Here is a 20,883-nt window from a genome sequence, read left to right on the forward strand (position 1 = left end):
TAATTATTAAGTGCTTCAAAAATTGAAATATAAAGTGACCAGAAACACCGTCTTAATTTCATCCCATACACTTATGTGTACTATTTAGGCGTCTATAAGACGCCTATTTACAAAATCGGGGTTTGCCTTGTAGTTTTAGCTTTTCATTCTCAATAATGGTTGTTTCCAGGGTTTATTACTTCTAATACATGCACTTGTACACATGTTTCATCTAGGTTTGAGAATTTTTTAAATCGGCTGCTCACAAAGTTAAACAATACCTTTAAAGAAATATCTATTTAAGAAATCCACCATCATTCCTATTTGCACATTTCCCGATCATTTTAGATATTTTAAGTAAAACAGTTACAAAAACCTATCTACGACATCCACCTTTTCAATTTATACAAACATAATTATACCATATAAAATTACAATGTCATACCGTATACACACACTGCAGAAAGGCGACAACTTATAGCTCAAAATATGAAATGAAATTATTTTTAATACAATTTCCCTTTGAAGGACTTGTATATTATTGTTTCCTTACAACGGCTTCAACGGTAATACAAAAAGCAGACAGACTTTTAAAAACTACTTTGAATACCTATTGGGAGTACAATAAAACATTGATTAACAGATTATCAAACTCAATGCATGTCTTATTTGAATCCCAATATCATTTTTGTTGGTCAAGATTATTTTGATCTACATGACATTGAATACTGATATGCCATATTGGCAAAACATTTTTGAAAATTCTTTGTTTTTAATTTTTTAGAGTCTACTTTGACTATTTTGATTTCACCAAATCCTATCACGGCAACGTTTCATGAAAGGACTTTGTCGGACGTTTTATCCGACAGTTGCCATGGTAACAGTGCTTCTCAGCCAATCAAAATGCTTGTCGAACAAAATGTTTATGAAACGTTCCCATATTACCATTAGCTTATGGGATACGGGTGTAGCTGATGAAACCAGAAGTCATAATGCCTTAATTAATTCTTTTCAAAACTCTCAATCCCTCATTATTTTAAGCCGCTTTTCGATAAAATTGGAGACAAATAATATGTATCCCTATATTTCAACTAACATCAAGTATGATCAAATTGACATTATCATTTGCTTTTACTGGAAGACTTCATGCATCTATTATATATTTATATATAAAAGTTGCGTAAATCTTTCTTGCATTTCTTGGTCGAATACAAAATCATGATTACACGAGATTATGAAACTATTGTGGTTATCTTTGCTGTATATTTTATCTTTGAAATACGGAAATCGAGCAGACACATGCATCGTAGGTTTAAGTTTTGATGATCCATTATCATACATTTTTAAAAGTACAACTATATCCCTCATTTACGTGGTATATGCCAAACACGAAGGCATGCTCACCACCATTTCCCTGATTTCAGCTATATTATCCTATGCAGGATCTTTAGTATCGTATATCAAACCAACGAGTTCCATGAACCTAATAAATGAAATATTCAACTATACCATGTAAAGCCATTTCTCATAGCTCATTTATTTTATGTTATTTTTAATTTGGCGATTGGAAGACCATGCTAGATTCTTTAAATTTTGTAATATAGGCCTAGGATGTTTAATGATTGACTGGGATGTAAAAATCATCCATAGCTTGAAGCCGGTCTGCTACTAACTTGAAAATATCCCGACTCCAATTACACTGTGAATTACACATCATACTACTGGCGCAATCAATGAACCTGTAATCTTTCGGTAAGGTCGGCGGTACCGTCACGGTGACGTTAAGACCCTCTTCAGAATCGGCGACGTTCGCCGGCGTCGATACGGTGCTGTTTACGGTACGCTCGCGGTCTCCCGATCTCTTCTGTTCCCCTCCTTCCTCACTGGTGCGTCTCAGGTACCACGTAGAAAAGGCATCCCGAACCATGACGTCAGTCCCCTCAAGAGCCACCTGATCCCAGCCTTGGCCAATCAGATCACCCGTGTAGCATGACGTAACGAAGAAACCGTCCGCGTCAGGCATCCCCGCTGCTTGGATCTTAGAGGAGACGTCGGCGCCGAAGCGCTCCATCAGCGGGGAAAGTTCTGGGCAGTCCAGGGGGTAGCACCTCATGCTAAGGATATTCCAGATAGACCAGGGATCATACTTGGAGTTGGCTATGAAGAGGGGTGTCTGGATGTACTTGGTGGCATATTCTGGAAACATGCACTTCCACCCACTGCCAGGTTCAGCCAATACCTTTGACTGCGTGCAATCTGAATCGAGACTCTCTGAAAAAGAGAACGAATATCTTGTACTTATCAACTAGTCAATTCTTAATGTAAGTATACATTTTTAAATTGTACTGAACTATTATTCTAACCCCAATTTTGCAAATGTATGTAGCAACCTTCAAATGCACATCGACTGATTCTTGGAAATTAAAAAAAAAGAGTTTCCTCTTTATCGGGAGTGTTTTCACGTTTCTTAATGAGGCATTTTTAACACTTAAATGCATCTAGTAAAGTATTGATCGTAAATCAGGATACTGCATACATGGTATACGAGCCCTGGATATCCCATCCTTTATTGTTACTCTTTAGTGGCTGGGGTATTTCCAATTTATAGAAAGAATTACAGCTCCATTCAATTACATATTCTTACAGGGCCCGGTATTTCCAATTCAAACAACAAAATACACATGATAAGCTTTTACATAGCATCTTTCACATAACATGAGTTTCCAGATAACACTCTTTCACTTTTGTTCAAGTAAAATTATAGGTGTTAAACGAAAACAAACACCCCAGCCCCCTCTCTCCCCATACCCAAATCTTCCTTATCTCTCTCACCCCTCTCTATAGTCCTCGTCCTTGTTATCAACTCCTCCTTTTACTCTCATTATCTACAAAAAGAGATTGTCCCAACTGAACTTGGACCTTTCATTACCGATCCTGACTTCAGTGAAGGGGAAAGGGCAAGAAACATTAGCCCCATTCCTAGATCCATTAAGAGCAAAACAACTTAACATAACAACAGCAGCAACAGCAACAACAACAGTAGTAAAACCCACCTAACATGTGGTGTAGATTAAAGAGTCTTTGAAACTGTATCCTGATATGCACGTATGCTGACCTGTTGACACTGTCGGTGTAAAAGGCGGAGTCGGCCAGGGCGTGGTAGGTAGCCGTAGATGGTAACAGGGACTTTACCCGGTCCGCCTGGTATAACACACCGAGACCACCAGCTGAAAAGGGGGTTAATAACATTGGAGGATGGTTAAATCTAGATGGAGATGTGATAGTGAATTTTGTTAGATTGTAAGAGCACATCTGGGTTTATTTCATCAACATGTTTGCCCGACAAGTTGTCAGATCTGACAACTTACCTTGGCTGATAAGCACTGTTACTAAGGTATAACTGTCGAATAAAACTTCGGACAACTTCTTTAATGAAACACTCTCCAGCTGGTCTCAAACTCCAGGGACCTGAACAATGCAATAAGGTTTTCATGCTTACAAGCACAATTTGTTTACTGTGAATTTAGCATCATTATTAATATTATTCGGATTAGCCCCAAGTTTAACTTATACAGAAAAACAAGTGAACGGACATTGGCAAGAACTTCCGTAGGAAAAGTTTACCCGAGGCTGAAAATGGATCTAGTATATATTTTTTTACAAACTAGCATAATTTTAAGAGGCTCTTTCCATAAATCTGATTTTTTTCTTCTCTCTGGTGCGCGTTTCAAGATTACTTTACTTGTTTCTAGAAATTGTCCGCCCTCACATTACTTTCAAGGGTCGATTCTTCAAACTAAAATAAAAGGAACAGTTTTCATTTAAAACCGAGATATACTTATTTTTTCAAGAGCAGATTAAGTACTGCTATAGGTGATTAGATGTGAATGTATTATGAAAACAAAAAAAATACTTGAAATATAAACTCTATCGGTAAAATACTGTAGGAAAATGGGACGAAACAGAATGGAGGAGGGAGAAGTAGTGGAATAGAGAGTGAGAGAGAGAGAGGGGGGCAGATAAGAGACTCACAGGCAAGGTGATAAAGAGAGGGGATGAGATTAGCCCAATATTGCATAGCCATAGGGGTTACGCACGCAAAAAGTCGTCGTAGACGCTTCCATCGTATGTAGATATGGAAGTATTATGAGGAAAATAAATTGAAGTACTTTATCGGTAAGATGATTGGGATAGGAGATTGTGGAGGCTAAAGAGAAATGAAGAGGGAGGGGATTGGAGAGAGTGGGTAGAGGGGGGGGGGGCAGGGACGGATCCAGCTTTCGCCAATAGGGGGGGCCGAAAAATATTTTGATCAACATTTTTCTCGATTGGCCGCTACAATCTGGCTTTTTTTTTGGTTGGTTTTTTCAGGGGGTAGTCCTAACTAAAGACTGAAGTTTTAAGTATATGTTAGTTTTTATTGCTATCAACAATATAAGGTAAATCTCACGTGATCTTAATATATAATGCGAGCGCGAAGCGCGAGCTAAAAATCTTTGATATTTTATGTCTTTAGAACTGAAGATTCAGAGCAGTTTTTATAATCATGCACAAAGATAAGTATCCAACTAAAGAATGCGAGCGCGAAGCGCGAGCCGAAATTTTATCACAGTAACGTGAAAAGTGACTCAATTAGGACTGTTTTTAGTGATTAATGAAGAAGATACAAGTATCACCAAATAAATAATGAGAGTGCGAAGCGCGAGCTCAAAATTTCTGATCTTCCGACCTGAAAAATGGAAAGTCTAAGCGCGTTTTTATTTAAATAAACAACCTGTGTGTCTCAAACAATTAAATGCGAGCGCGAAGCATGAGCTTAATTTTTTGATATACTGACATGATAAAGGAGCATTTGAAAAATTTTGGTAAGAATTTCCAAAGAGGATAGGTATCTCACACATCAAACAATGCAAGCGCGCAGCGCGAGCTGAACATTTTGATATACATTAACAATTTATGTAAATCAAACAAAATAATGAAAGCTTGATGTGCGAGCTGGAAACATTGTGTGCAAATTGATATCAGAACTGGATATATTGTATATATATATTGGATATATATTAGTGTCATTTAACCCTCTTGAATGGGATTCATTACACAGGCAATGCGAGCGCGAAGCGCGAGCGAAAATTGTTATATAAAGTCTATTTTCCAATTCTTCCCCTCACCTTTTTCTTGTTTCCTTTCGGGTTCGGGCCGGCCGTTACGAGGCTGTAAATTACACATCATGGGTATGATACCTCTTTCTTACTTTTCTTTCTGTTTTTCATAGTTTCTATCAAGTTAAAGAATACACTTTTTTCTGCAGGTTGTCAAAAATAGGGGGGGCGGGGCCGGCTCGGCCCCCTCCTGGATCCGCGCTGGGGGGGGGGCGGTGGATGAAGGACACTCATTGATGGTGATGAAGAGAGGGGAGGAGAAAGGGACAGACATAAAGGCAGACAGACGGGGTGCAGAGAGTGGAAACTGGGGTGCATTTTGTGGAATGGTGAAGGAAGGGGGGGTGGACACTTACATCCGGTTCCAGAGAAGATTATCCTCTTTGCTTCACCAAAAGAAGTCTTATTTAGGAGGGTATTGATGATAGATTCCAAGACAGCTGATCCTCTTTGGTAGATGACACTGTCATCTGAAATACTCAACTCGTTCGGGGAATTACCTGAAAGCGAAGAGAAAATAAAAATAAAAAATAACTAAAAGTCACGCTTGGATACACAATCATCAAAATGAACCGCAGTGACTTAAAAGGTAGCACTACATTTTTTTTTCTCGTAGATAAGAAATAAATTTAAAAATAATGTATTCAGGAAAATAACAATTTAGATAAAGGCATTTTAAAAAACAGTACAGTTTCTTTATGATTCTGTCAGTAGGCCAGTAAAACTAATCTTATGCATGTTGGAACTTTCCGTATTTTTTTAAATGGTGAATTAGCAACAGTTTGGAAGTGCAAGTGGGCAAAATATAATGGAGGTCTCGTCAGATTTGAAAAGCATAAATTATTCATCTACTGTCTAATGCATGTTTTCCTTTTTTCTTTCTTTCTTTCTTCATGTTCTTTATTTGATTTCAAATACAAATCAAAGTTACAGTAACAAACAAAGCTTACTTGAAAAAGAGGCACCGTCGCAGTAATGGAACTGGACTATGTTCCAGTTGTAGAAATCGGGATTAACCTGGGGGTCGGAAGACAGCAATCCGGGGGTTGGGATTACCTCTGGTATATTGGAAGACGATCCGAGAGGGGTAAGGCTACGCTGGTAGCAGTTGGTGGCGTTGTAACACCATTGACCATCAGGGAGATAGAGTATCCAAGCATCGGCACCGGAATGCTCACCTGCATGAAGGAAATACCCAGCAATACACTCTCAGAAAAAAAAATTGGTTGGTCAACTATTATGAAGTTACCAACTAATGCTTAAAAGAAAATTGCAATAAAAAGAGAATGGGAATTTCCCTTAACCAACAACAATCCTGAGTGTGTACATGACCGAACGGTGATAATGATGCTATTTGTACTTGAGAGCATGTTAAGTGAAGTTCAGTATAAGGCTGGGAGATACGAAATCAACCAAAGATAATAGATTCGTAGGAATAAAAGTTTGCACACAGAATTTGTGAAGATTTCAGGTACGTGTATTTCAGCGGTGGACTGTAACAAAACAGACAAAAGTATAAGAAGAAGGAGAAGAAGGAGAAGAAGAAGAAGAAAAAGAAAAAAGAAAAAAAGAAGGAGATGAAGAAGAAGAGTTTGACAATAGAAGGGGCTCTAATGAAATGTTTCTTTAGATTTTATAAATATACCAGTTTTGTACAAAGAGTGATTCTTACTTCCAGGGGAGCGAGTTCCTTGCACGCACACCTTCATCAGTCAGAATAATCCTCTATTTCATATACTACCATTCGTTATCAGAAATACTGTAAAGAAATTTACCCCTGCGGATGTAATAGGCTGGTGGACTTCCATCTAGGCAGAACGCTCCCGTCTTACTCGCTATCTCGTTGGGAACCTTCACCATTTCAGCTACTCCATCTGTCCCTCCAAGTCCTCCACCATCACTACCATCTCCACCACCACCAGCTCCAGGTGTCGACGACGAGGGCGCAGACGGTCCCAGCAAGTACGTGGTCGTCAACCAAAGGGTCAACCACGTCGTCCATAGCATGGCTAAAATAATTACCAGGGTCCAGCAAGAGAAACAGCGACAGAGACAAGCGCAACATCCCCGCTCCTTGTACGAGTTCGGTCCGTAGTTCTTTCCCCGGTAGGTGGTCTCCGACGGCGGAGGGAGACGGGGGGTTTTCTTTGACGACGACGATAGTTTCTTCTTCTTGAACGCCTTTCGTCGATCACCGCTGCCGTCGAGGGGCGTATACTCGTCTTCATAGTCATGGTATTCGTAATCCATCATCGATGACATCTGATCTGCCAGTCAGTGAGGACTCTATACAGCATTAAACAATTTTGAAGACGATTGTGTTTAAGGAGAATGAGACCTGATCCTTCTGAGTCCTAAACTTTTTGTTTAGTGTTGTACAAAACTATATAAAAGAGGAACTCAAAGAAACAAATAAGTGTTCCCTATTCAAAATACTCCAATCTCACATAGTGAATGTTATGTGTTCATTTGGATCATTTTCACGCAATGAACGAAATGTTTTCACACTGTTTCACAGCAATGTAAAAAATAACGTTCGTATGTACTTTCATGCAAAAATACCCATATGATGATGCCAAAAATATGCAAGAAATTCATGACGACACAACTTCTTACACACTAGTGTAGGGAAATAATAAACTTCGTGGCCGTTATGCTACAGAATTATAGTGCAGCGATGAAACCATGAAAATCAAATCAAAAGAATGCAGGACGGTGTAAAATAAAAAACCGAAATTGCAAGATGATTTTCCAGTCTTAGAATGATATGTGCTACCACAGAAGTCTTTCATTAATTACACTGTTCAGTTATATATATCCCAATGGTAATACCAATTTCATCTTTAACTATTCATTCGTGTCAGGAGCGGTTCTAGACTAAAGTTTTGGGGGGCTTCTGGGGGAAGGAGGAATTTTAAATGGCCTACTGTGGGTAGCCGTATATACTGACCAAGCAGCTATAGTACCCCTATGAAATATTCAGAGTATCATTAAAAAGTATTAAACATATAAAATTGTAATTTTCCGTGTGGTTCTCTTGAAAAGTTCTGTCGTGTAATTTGGCGCGCAGAGCGCGCCGATAATGTTGGATCCGACATTATTGTCATAACCCCCTATTGCCATCCGAAACATGGATCGATACTCAGGAGTCTAAACTATATGTTTTACATAACCTTAGCCACAGTCAGGGAGTGTACATAGCAACAGGGCCATTTTTCCTTAAAAATATTCTCAAGAATGACAAAACTTATGAGCACTCTTGACAAAACCCGGACAGGTTTAGAATAAAAATTTCAATATTATGGCATTGTTATAAGTTAACAAATTATCATTTCAAGTTTCTACAGACTTAATAATACTCTGTGAAGTAACTATTATCCATACACTTATGCCATCTGAAATGATAGTGGCTCGATAGTACTGAAATTGTAAATACATGGCATCATCTGAAGAAAAAAATAACAGTTAGGGCTTTAATTAATTCTGAAAAATTAGATTAGCAGGCCTATTCATAATTATTCTTGTCATTGCTGCAGCGCGATTTTGTAGGAAAACAATACTTGGGGCCATAGACCCTTCTTCCATGGCTCCCATACATAATACAAATAAAGCAGCTAATGTTATTTCCCCAAACATACTCACATGTAAACAGTTGTCGGATATCAGATGTGATGCCCTGTTATGCCTGCAACTGTTTGAAAAAGGGCATTTTTCCCAATCACCTCAAAGGATAATACCACACGCCATATGGAACGAATGATGCATATTATTAAAACTGAAATCCACACCAGAGATAATTTACACACGCTCTCTTTATACACACACAATGGACTTCCCTAGCATAACACGTGGATGGTATGATGGTAATTAACGGACGTATATATTATTAAGGCCTCATTTGCATGATAATTCGATCCTAAAATAACATTATTAATTGACTTATCTTCTACACATCCTCGGTAAAGCCATTTTTTCAACACGAATAATGATTACCACGCAATTTGAATTTCGTCTGATAGAAAGTATTAAAACAACAAGTTTTTGTTTTGTCTTATTACAGATTAATTACAGGAATTGATCATTTTTGTCATCACGTGGAAATTATTATCATCATAATCTTTATTATCAATAATAATAGAAGCAATAGTAGTGTAGTGGTTGTGTTGGTATAAGTAGTTATGCCTAGTATCATAATCATCATTTTTTCTCTATTATTGATATCAATATTATTCTGAGTTATTAATAATATCATCACTACTATACTACTACTACTACTACTACTACTACTACTACTACTACTACTACTACTACTACTACTACTACTACTACTACTACTACTACTACTACTACTACTACTACTACTACTACTTCTACTACTACTACTACTACTACTACTACTACTACTACTACTACTACTACTACTACTACTACTAGTAACTACTACTACTACTACTACTAATAATAATAATACTGCTATACTATACTATACTACTACTACTACTACTACTACTACTACTACTACTACTACTACTACTACTACTACTACTACTATACTACTACTACTACTACTACTACTACTACTACTACTACTACTACTACTACTACTACTACTACTACTAGTAACTACTACTACTACTACTACTACTACTACTACTACTACTACTACTAATAATAATACTGCTATACTATACTATACTACTACTACTGTACAATACTACTACTACTGCTACTACTACTATACTACTACTACTACTACTACTACTACCATACTATACTACTACTACTACTATTACTACTACTACTAATACTACTACTACTACTACTACTACTACCACTACTACTGCTACCATTATTATGCTACTATCGTCATCGATTGACACTAACTTTGAATAGGCCTATTAATCATCATTATTATAATCGTTAGGCATATTTTGGTTGTCTTAAAAAAGTCATCAGTATGACGTCAAGATTTCATTTTAAATTTCTATTGTGATATGCCTGTACTGCCCTACCCGCTTATTATACGAAAACACTTATGGAAGCTGATGGTAATATACAACGCAGATTGAGTGGCAAATCAAAGGTTTTCATTGGAAGAACGGATTTTTAAAGGGGGATATTCTAATTGTTGATTTAAAGCTGCACTGAATTTATTTGAGCTATATGAATAGTCATAATACAATGTTGTTTTGTTAGGGGACCACTTCGGATATTGATAATGTATGGCAATTTGCGCTTTAAAATATTTTATGCTCACTCATGGAAAAATTGTATATATCTTGACTTATACCACTTGTGTAATTATGTTATATACATGTAATTTTAATACCTCTTTCTGTTTCTAAAGACGATCATGAATTTTAATTTCAATAATAATTATATTTTTCCCCGTCTTATGTGCATATACAAAATATAAAACATTATTAAATTTAATAGAATACTATATATGTATAAGCTTTAAAAATCCGCCTCAAGGCACGAACTTCTCAGATAAGAAGTTAATCCATTTAAATTACTTCTTTTGTATGAAATATATTATATAATTATACATTATGTCAATCTAATAACTATTTCATGTGTAGAACATAACACTATAGGTGATCAAAAGTATCAAAATTTACGTATAACTAAATTATGATGGTATATCATGTAAGAACATACACTGTATTACTATTTATTTATCACCTAAACTAAAAATCATGAGACAACACACTCTATACTATTTGATGAAGTATGTTACAACGAATGCCCCCATGTTTTATAAATTTCGGCAATGTATCTTTTCTAATGCTCTTTTTAAATATGTGAAAATAAAATGTCTCCGTTGCTATTGGCTTGTCTGTCTTTCTTTCCTATTAATCTCTATAGTTTTTTTTATTCATGTCCCACGAAGCAATTATTATTTGATTATTTTTTTAGATAATCTTTTGAATAATACACCCTACAAGTAGATGTATAAATTCATAGATCGAATTTACACGTGTAAGCATCACAACAGATGTTTGCTCTTCGAAAATTTTGGTCTAGCCATGGAATTGTTTTGTTTAAAGACTGAGATTTGTATTTGCCAATCAAGAGAAAAGCAAATATCAGCTATGGAAAGCCAAATGAAGCTAAATTAATGAAAATGTTTTATTTCAATGCACCCCAAACATTAATAATGTTTCTCCTGAAACATTCGAACAAGGAAATTGATAAATAGATTATATGCAACTTACAAAACCTCCCCACCCCCTCCAAACTTATGGATATAGGCCAACATGTTTGAGAATAAAGTGTTTCAACCATTTTAACCTTTTCAGACCTGGGAAGCGTTTCGACGGTCAACATTTTTGTCGGGCAGTATTTGTAGGATCTGACAAATTTTCTTGATTTTGATTGGGTGGGAAGCTCTGTTACTAAGGTAACTGTCGGACAAAAAAAGACTCTGTAGGATAAAAACGTCCGACAAGTCCTTTCATGAAACGGTTTCCCAGCACATGTACATCATGTCAATTCTAGGCGACTTCATATAGTCCTAAAAAAAATGTTCATAATTCGGTGAAGTTATAGGAAGAGATTATTTTGATCATCGGAAATGCCTATACATGTTATTATTTGCTTCTGCTTATTACTATAATACAAAATGATAACAGGAAAAAATGTCTACATGGAAGTAAAAGCTAAAATGAACAACCTTGATTTACTAACATGGGAAAAATAAGCTACAAGACAATAGTAAACCATTTACACGAATAAAGACATACAAAATACTCACTTTTAATAGAATGGAGACGTCGAAGTGGGCATCAGCAAAACAGGCAGACGATTAGTATGAAATCCCTGATTAACGTACACATTGCATGGCGCCACTTTCTTAACGTGCATAGCCCACGATCAGAGAATGAGAAACTGAAATACTTGGTATTGATATTTCCCGTATGGACGCACAGCTGTGAACGAACATGTGACACGTGTCGGAGAATAATAGTGAGGGACAGAATTTTAGAATACAAACGAATTGGGGGATATTGCTTGCAAGAGTTGAGTGAGCGGGAGGGGGGGGGTTACTAGATTTGGTGTTGCATAAGAATGTGCCGCTGATTCGGAAGAGTCCTGAAAATCTATGCCTATATATCATAAATTCCGGCAGGAACCATAAAGGAGATGGTTACACTTCGTAATTCCGAAGGTTCTATTCCGAAGGTTCGTAATTCCGAAACACGTAAATTGCCTATACCTCGATGTTCGTTGATCCGAAAACTTAAAAGGGTTCCGAACATAATCCGAACATTTGTGGCGTTATTCCGAAGGTTCCTTATTGAGAAGGTTCGATAATCCGAAAACGAAATAAGGTTCGATGTTCCGAAGGTTCGTTAATCCGAAAACGAAATAAGGTTCGTTGTTCCGAAGGTTCGTTAATCCGAAAACGAAATAAGGTTCGTTGTTCCGAAGGTTCGTTAGTCTGAAAATAAAATAAGGTTCGTTTCGGACTAACGAACCTTCGGAATTACGAACCTCATTTCGTTTTCGGATTAACGAACCTTCGGAATTACGAACCTCACTTTGTTTTCGGACTAACGAACCTTCAGAATTACGAACCTCACTTCGTTTTCGGACTTACGAACCTTCGGAATAACGAACCTTCGGAATAACGAAGCTTCGGAATTGCGAATGTATGCGAAGGAGGTCGCAATGATATGGTAGTAATGTCATTCCTTAGGTCATTCCTTAGAATTATTTACGCTTTATAGTAACTATTTCATTTTTGAAGCTTGGGGGGATATTCTGATGTTGTTTTTTTGACAAGCAAAAACAATAAACAATGAAATAGATCATCACTTGGGAATTTTTTTAGTAAACACTTTCTATTGTCTTAAAAACTTACACAGTTTTCCCCCGGGGAAAAAGGGGGCGGTATCCCATGAATCCAACGAGACCACCACACACCCACTCTCTCTGAAAAAGGGCGTCATGCCTATGAAAATGAAACTTTGTGAGACAGTGGGATATGAAAGTGGGGCATTTCAAGGATATTGAATTCATGAACAGGATAAGTGCCTTACTAAAAATGAAATGTGTGCACAGCATATTACCAGAAAAGGGGAAGGTTTTCTGTTAGACAAAAATGTAAATGTAAATTATATAAGGAGAATACGTATCTCACGAAGAAAAGATTGCAAACGCGAAGCGCGAGCAGATATAATGACATCGAGGCCTCAATATGGGAAGGTAACTTTTACATAATAACATGCAGTTCATTTTGAAATTTGATCCTGAATAGGAACATTTTAACAATTTTGAGGACTGTTTGTAGGGCATGGAGAGGATATCCCTCCCCCCCCCCACCTCCAAGAGGAAAGAGAGGGTTCCCGAATCACCAGTTTATTCAAGATGATCCACAGTTTAATGGACGTCAACTACAAGGAATACATCTCTCTGAAGGAAAATCGAGCAAGACGGGGTCATGATCAACAATTCGACATCAAACATGTCAGAACAGATACACATGCAAACAGGCGCGCCGGAACACTTTCAGTTTTGGGGGGGGCAAAATCCCGAAGGGGGCACAATATTTTTGACAGCGTGAGATACCGAAGCGATCGAGCGGGAGAGGCTATGGGACCCCCCCCCCCCACGGTAAGGATTTTGTGTAAAAATGGAGTATAAAAGTTGCGTTTCTAAGTGCATTCAAAAATAAATTTCTTGAGAATTAAACAGTCTTGGAGTTCTTTTAGCTCCTTCTGTTTCCTCCCTTCTGACCCAGCCTGGTGTTTCTTCATGACCAGGGTCGCAGTTCCAGCAAATCACGAGCCTTATTGCAAACGAAATTGTTTCAAACCAGTGTAATATAGGCATTTTAAAGACTTTAAGATGACAAACATGACTGTACGCAGCCGGGGGCCGCCGATCGAGAGGGCAAAATTCACAAAATTCACCAAAAGTGTGCACGAAATCCTTCAATTTCATTCTAGAAAATGCAAAAGCTCCCCCATCACAAATCCCCTCGCTCTTACGTTTCTTCGAAAATTTAGGTCTTGCAGCCCCACCCACTCCCGGTTTTTTTTTTATTTTTTTTATTTTTGCAAACGTCCATGAATAACAAAAGCTGGGATAAACCAGAGAACATAGCTGCCATCTCGATCTGATTAGTAACCGATAATGGGAAGAAGTTTTGGAATCTAAAATGCATAAGTGCTATATATGAGCTGAAATATACACAACAAAAAAGTAAGTCCCCCCCTAAACAAACATCAATAATTTCCGAACCAATGTGAGTTTTTGATATATTTTTACATGAGCGTGTAGGTAATTTTATAAGCTACCCTATGAGTAAATGTTGTGGATGAATCTTACGTCAGGCTTCAGTGAGCACCGTCAGAAGGCAAAAGTGTCACTTTTCAAAAGTCACAAGCAAAATATCACGACTTTGATTCCATTGTATTGGAACTAATTCCACATTCTCATCATGAAAACTAGTCAGAAGGCTTGGAAAGGGTACTTTCTAAAAGACGATACAACTTTTTAAGCTAAATTTCACTGTTGAATAAACTCAAGTCCAAATTTGCTATAATTGGATTTTTACACATTTTTTTCAAGAAAAAATGCTAGAATATGATGACAGTTATTTTGGGGAAGACTATCTCCAACAATATTCACCGTTTCACGGTTCAATGAACATTTATTGGAAACAAAAAATGCGATTTTCAAATATCGTAGGCAAGTATTGCTTCATTTTTCTAACTGAAAATGATCTTTTCTCAACTTTTTTGTTATGTTCATGACCAATTAACATGCTTCAATGATTCAAAGGTGTCAACTTAAACATTTACGCTTGAATGAACATGTGGAATGTGATTAGCTCTTTTTTACGTTATTGGAAAAACTGCAATTTGTAACTATGGATATCTGTCACACAACTCCTTGCACAGTTCATTTGATTTGATTTTCATGAAAATCCCGATGTTTAATGCATCAGTGAGCACACAATATTCGAAAATAATGCAAATGAGAAGAAAGTTCAAGGCCTTGGCCCCACTCTCTACCGAATCGAATGGTTATTTTGGTGTGTGCACATTTTGGATAGTGTTACTCTGAAGCCATGTGCGAAGTTTCATTAAATAACTGTTGGCAGAAGTAACAAAAACCGTCCATGAAACAAACCCTCATTTCATATTTGTTAAAATTTTGACTTCCTCTCCCATAGACTTGTGTACATTATGGGTGCATATGTTTAAGCATACGTAAACCCCTTATTCAATATGGTGGAACTTTTTTTCAAGACTGTCTTTAGCAATGTCGTTTGGCAGTAATGTTTATCAACCTATGGGCAGAATTCTGTGCAAAAATGAAATCGATTTGCTTGTTTATGGATGAGTGAGCACGCATCAAGGTGGGAAAATTGGTATTTTCAATGACACAGACTCATTTTAAAAGGTAATAAAGTGAATATTGGGGGCAAATTTGGTTTGAAAGGTGTCTTTAATTGCTGTTGTTTTTATCATCCATCATTTCTATCATCAAACACTTTCAGAACTTTAGCCATTTCATGGTTGAGCGAGCACATTCGAAAATTTAGGAATGAATACTCTTTATACTGCATAAATGTATTCTTTTCCTAACAATTTCTCAGGATCACTTGAACGTATGGACAGATCAGTGGTGGATCCAGAATTTTAAATGGGGGAGGGGCCTATAATCGGGGGAGCCATCAACATTTTCAAATTTTAACATGATCTGACAAGCTGTAAAAGATAATACCCCCAAAACCCTATGATGACACGTCACAATACAGGGGCCGCAGAGCAGTTTTTAAAGTGGGGGGGGGGGGGGGGGCTGACCATGTCAAAAATCACAATCGTATTACATTTTTGTACTTGCTTATGGAAAAAAGTGGGGGGGCTGAAGCCCCCCAGCCCCCCCCCCTCCCCGCTTCCGCGGCCCCTGCAATACATCGTGCTCACTCAACCATGAACATACGATATCAAAATTTGGTCTGAAATGGTTAAATGATGGATAGTAAAACAGCATAACACTATAAAGTTCACCTAAAAACAATTTTTGCCCAACTTTGTATTTGCACAATCTGAAAAACGACTCTTGTGACTTTCAAAAATGGTCATTTTTAATTCAATCTTTAATTACTCATGCATGACTCAACCGATCAATCTCATTTTTCCCCTGGAGTTGCTTAATGAGTGTATAAAACCACCCATGAAATATCATATCTCAAAATTATTTGGTTCAAAAGTTACAGCAGTTTGATTTAGGGGGGACTTACTTTTTTTGTTGTGTATAGTATCAGACAAAACGCCTTCCAATCATGCCTTATAAAAAAAATCTTAAAGATATTTTCACAGCCCCGTATTTTCCTCTATTCCTTTTCATTGGCCCAATGAAAAGGAATAGAGGAAAATACGGGGCTGTGAAAATATCTTTAAGATTTTTTTTATAGTAGAGCACTACTGTAACGCTAATTTTTTTATATTCTTTATATTTTTATTCACATCTCGGATAATATGAGTCCGTTCAAGAAGACACTTTCACAGATGATTTTATTTTTTTCATGTCTAAACATTATCTCTAAGTTGCTTTCGAGTGGGATTCACCATTTTTACAAATTATAGATTATAATCCTCTACACTTGATTATTCTGAGTGCAATTTTCTGATAACGAAGTCGAAAACCTACGATTTCGACTTCGACGGGCAGACGCGTTACCGACTGAGCCAACATGGTTCTCTTGTTATCACTGTATTAACTCAATTTATATTTAGTTGAAAATGAAATAATTGAAACAAGTTTCTCGAGATGTTATGGTTTCTGGGCTTGACAGCTATGACATAGATTCCTTATCTTGCTCGAGTAAGTAGTGTTCACGCGCGTTAGTTATATCGGGTCCGGTCTGAGCGTTTCTGGGCGACCGCGGCGCGTTTGTTAGACGACACAGCCAGCATCATAGAATTATAAACCTAATCATTGGTGGACCACTATCAATTTGCCATTCGCTTTTAGTCTGAAATGTATTCATTAAAAAGGTTAAACGTGATCACACTGTAATAAGATGGAAAAGTGGCTTATCAAAGCTATGTTTCACAGAGGAACTGTTCGTCAAAAGAAGCGAGGCTTACTAGATAATGTATTTGCCCCGTCAGGGGCAAAATTTTTTCATTTTTGACAATGGAAATGACAGTTTTCAGGCAGAAAAGTGCCTTCATTTACTTTTGTCCTTAAATAATTTATCATTTTTCATCTTTCAGGGGGGCACGTTGGGGGGGGCAAAATCTCGTTTTGCCCCCCAAAAATTTTATTTGGGGGGGCAAGTGCCCCCCCTGCCCCCCCCCCCGCTTCCGGCGCCCTTGCATGCAAACTCATTTTTTCCGAGGACTGTCAAAGACTGGAACCATCTCCCCTCCTCAGTTATATCCCAGCCATCCTTAGGAACCTTTAAGTCAGCACTCCAAAAAAAACCCCCTAAAACCGGAACAAGTTGGTGACCGTACACGACACACCTCCAGTTTAAACACCTTTATGGCGTCTTTTGGAGGATTCCTATCAAGTACCAAGTATCGCGGCAGTTAAAAAAATCTAGCGCAAAATTGCTGCGAGGGAGTGTATCGACCGAGCTCATAGTGTCCTTTGTAACCTCCACAACCTTTATTTTTCTTGATTATCTTTATTATACCTTGTTTGTGAATATTCAGAATATGCATTACACTTTTTTATTATTTTCTTTTTTTTTTCAATTTTGCGTTATCTATGCCCTCAAACGGCTGCCCTTTTTTTTTGCTTTTAATTATTACAATTTCACATTTTAACTCGAGATCATGCCAGCAAAACTTTTGGTCTCCTCGATTTTCAATCGGGTAAAATAACCGTTTTTTATTCTAGGGTATCAAAGAGTTTTTATCATAAGAATAAGAAACTCATCAAAATGGAAAATTATGAAAATAAGGAAAGCGATTACAAAATAAGGAATTATATACTGATGTGAAAAAATGACAGATACCATTCGGGGGAAATGGGGGCACAGACAGTGGTGTAATGAACCAAACTTTTCATAGGGACGAGATATGGGATATCGTGTAATATTTATATTAAAAAAATGTGAGCGAAGCGTATGAGCAAAAAAAATCGACATTTTTATGACAAAAATAATTGTTTTTGATAGATTATGCAATAATATTTATAATTTATCTCATATATTACCCTTCTCTTTTTCCTTTTCTTACTTCTTCTATTTTTTTCTTTTTCGTGAAAGATTTCCTGGGGGGAGGGCGGGGAGCAAGCGCCCCGAGTCACCCCGTCTGAACGCCACTGGGCACTATGTTGGCCAAAACGTATCATGGGCACTGATCAAAACAATTTTAATAAGATCACCATGATCACGATTCAAAACGTATTTTAATCTCAGTTTATATAGGTTTAAAATGGAGACGGTATAGGCCTGCTATCGTTTAAAAGGGCGGGAGCGCGTCATAAGTTTTGATGCTTATGGTTGTTTCCAAGCCTATGCTATCCATTCTTTATTATAGGGATATATCACTCAATCTCTTAGCCAGGATTTAATTTTTGAGAGGGCTGTAACATTGCACGCGACTGAGCGCGCCAACGTTTACAGACCGCACGAAGTTCGCTCCATAGAGGAAGGAGAGTTTCTCTCCCTCCCGCGCAAAGCGCAAAGGTTTCGATGTCTCATCAAAGTAAAATCAAAAGAAGGCGTCTCTACTCTCTAGTATTCTCATCAGCCCGAATTCAATTGACTTGCTGAGATTGAACTTATTTCCGAAATAAATTATAACCCGCGCATATAGCGCGGAAGCTAAAACGCTCTGTCAAATCGTGAGAAAATTAAAGGGCATTCTTGGAGTCGTATCAAATTCATAACTTGTTTATGTCATATTTGATACACAAAACTCTAGTCACATTAACTACAGGACAGATGACGGGTATACGTGAAGAAGATATTCCCGGGGGGGGGGCACTTCCATTGACGAGTGGATACCATGCGCGACCATGGGTCACGAAAAGCACCCTTAACACGTATTTTCAATATTCTAAAAAATGCACTCCATAACAAGTATTGGCGTCTGAAACCCTACCCTCAACAAGTGTTGGAAAAAAAACGATACTTTTTTTCCCTGAATTGACCCCTAAACAAGAACAGCGATATTTTATTGTTATGTCACGGGTCCATCGGTCGTCGGTTTTACCTTTACACACCATCCCCACCGCCTTCTACACCTCGCGCAAATTTGATTTGATTTGATTTTATTTATTTCCACATTCCAATACAATTATACAAGTGAAATCATTTTTTTTTCTTAGCATAACATAGGTAAATGATATAATTAATAACATATACATATATACAATCTAATAATCTAATCAAAGTGTATGTATACCTGATTTTTTTTTTTAATTGTTACAAAAAGTAGCAGAAAAAAATCATATATATATATATATATATATACATATATTAACATATACATTTTGATTGGACTCTAAACACGTAGTGTTGGGGCAAAAATTAAGGATATACTTTATAAAACATTTTAATTTTGTTTTATCATCCCCGCAAATTTGACCCTAAACACGGAGCTTTCCTAGCGAAATAGATACCCTTTTAAAAATATCTTGTGTTTTTGACACCCTTATCACGTTACGTACGTAACGTGCCCTATCTTGAAAAAGACATCCTTTTTGGCGTGTTTTTTGGGGTCGCGCATGGTATCCACTCGTCAATGTAAGTGGCCCCCCGGGGATATTCCTCTCCGCGAATAGCATTGGTGGTCTTAAATTTCACCTGATTTGATTCAGTTGATTTTTCTAAAGTTATAAAACTTGATTACAAAGAAAAAAAAAGCACAAAGTAGGAAAGGGATGAGGCAAGGAAAGATTCTCTCAAGCAAAAACGGAAACCTCCGTGATTTTTTTTAAAGAATGGGCCGGTATGTAATTTCGTTCATATTTACTGCTTCCTTTTTGTATGATCAAGAAACTTGAGTGATGTAATGTCAAATTAAGGACGCAAAAACAAGATAAGAAATGGATGTGCAGGAATATCATCGCCAACTTTTGTTAGCACGGCACAGATTTTATGCCTGCCCCTTTGCAAGTGGTCTGACAAAATCTTCTTCTTCTTATAATGGTTTGAATGGCAATAAGTCATTGTCTCCATTAATTTGACTTTATCTTAAAAAAAAATCTCACTTCTCAGGTAATAATATTACTACCAATATACATGTATATGAAATATTTTTATCTTGTGCATCCTTTCCATATGAAAAGGATTATAATTACACAAAGATGTGTTCAGCCCAGTTCCAACTAGTTGCGCTTGCCATGAGCCCTTTCAAGATTCAGTCTAACCAGCCAGCATGGTACATTGTGCCGATTTTTCGGATTTCTGCATGGACGAGGGGGCGCTAGAGTACCTGTGCTTACAGATGGGTTAATTTTTTTGTTGTTGTCCTTTTAAATATCAACAAGGCGAAAAAAATTGTGGGCTTGAGGTTACATTTGCAGAACATACGTATTTTTTTATACCTAAGCATATATTTACAAATATTTTACATAGTATAAACAATGTAATGCTAGCCGACACCAATATCTACTCCTTACTGAAACGTTTATAGGAATATTTTTGTTTTCCTGGGTCATCTTTCTTTAAATACTCAACTATTATTGTCCTGGCTGCATGTGATTCATTCAATTCTGCAAGGAGGATGACGTATCTTGTCATTCTCGCCGTCCTCAGATCGCA

General features: G+C 37.2%; 1 protein-coding gene across 1 annotated transcript; it reads right to left on the reverse strand.

The window, feature by feature from the left end:
* Window positions 1–661: 661 nt before the first annotated feature.
* On the reverse strand, window positions 662–12,092 carry LOC121407056 (pectin acetylesterase 8-like). Its single transcript, XM_041597971.1, has 6 exons — window positions 11,896–12,092; window positions 6,914–7,424; window positions 6,089–6,316; window positions 5,495–5,638; window positions 3,033–3,206; window positions 662–2,250 (listed from the first exon to the last, which is right to left on the reverse strand). The coding sequence occupies exons 2-6, from the start codon at window positions 7,398–7,400 to the stop codon at window positions 1,595–1,597; spliced, it is 1,689 nt and encodes a 562-aa protein (XP_041453905.1). The 5' UTR covers window positions 7,401–7,424; window positions 11,896–12,092; the 3' UTR covers window positions 662–1,594.
* Window positions 12,093–20,883: the final 8,791 nt, after the last annotated feature.

The sequence above is a fragment of the Lytechinus variegatus genome, chromosome 2 (genome assembly GCF_018143015.1).
Source record: "Lytechinus variegatus isolate NC3 chromosome 2, Lvar_3.0, whole genome shotgun sequence".
NCBI lineage: Eukaryota > Metazoa > Echinodermata > Echinoidea > Temnopleuroida > Toxopneustidae > Lytechinus > Lytechinus variegatus.

Bases quoted from the DNA above. Each gene is read 5' to 3' on its own strand.
- LOC121407056 (XM_041597971.1), bottom strand. From the start codon at position 7,400: ATGTCATCGATGATGGATTACGAATACCATGACTATGAAGACGAGTAT. The intron at 6,317-6,913 runs GTAAATTTCTTT...TCCTTCATGCAG, and splicing joins AGCCTATTACATCCGCAGGG to GTGAGCATTCCGGTGCCGAT. The intron at 5,639-6,088 runs GTAAGCTTTGTT...CTTCGCTTTCAG, and splicing joins CGACGGTGCCTCTTTTTCAA to GTAATTCCCCGAACGAGTTG.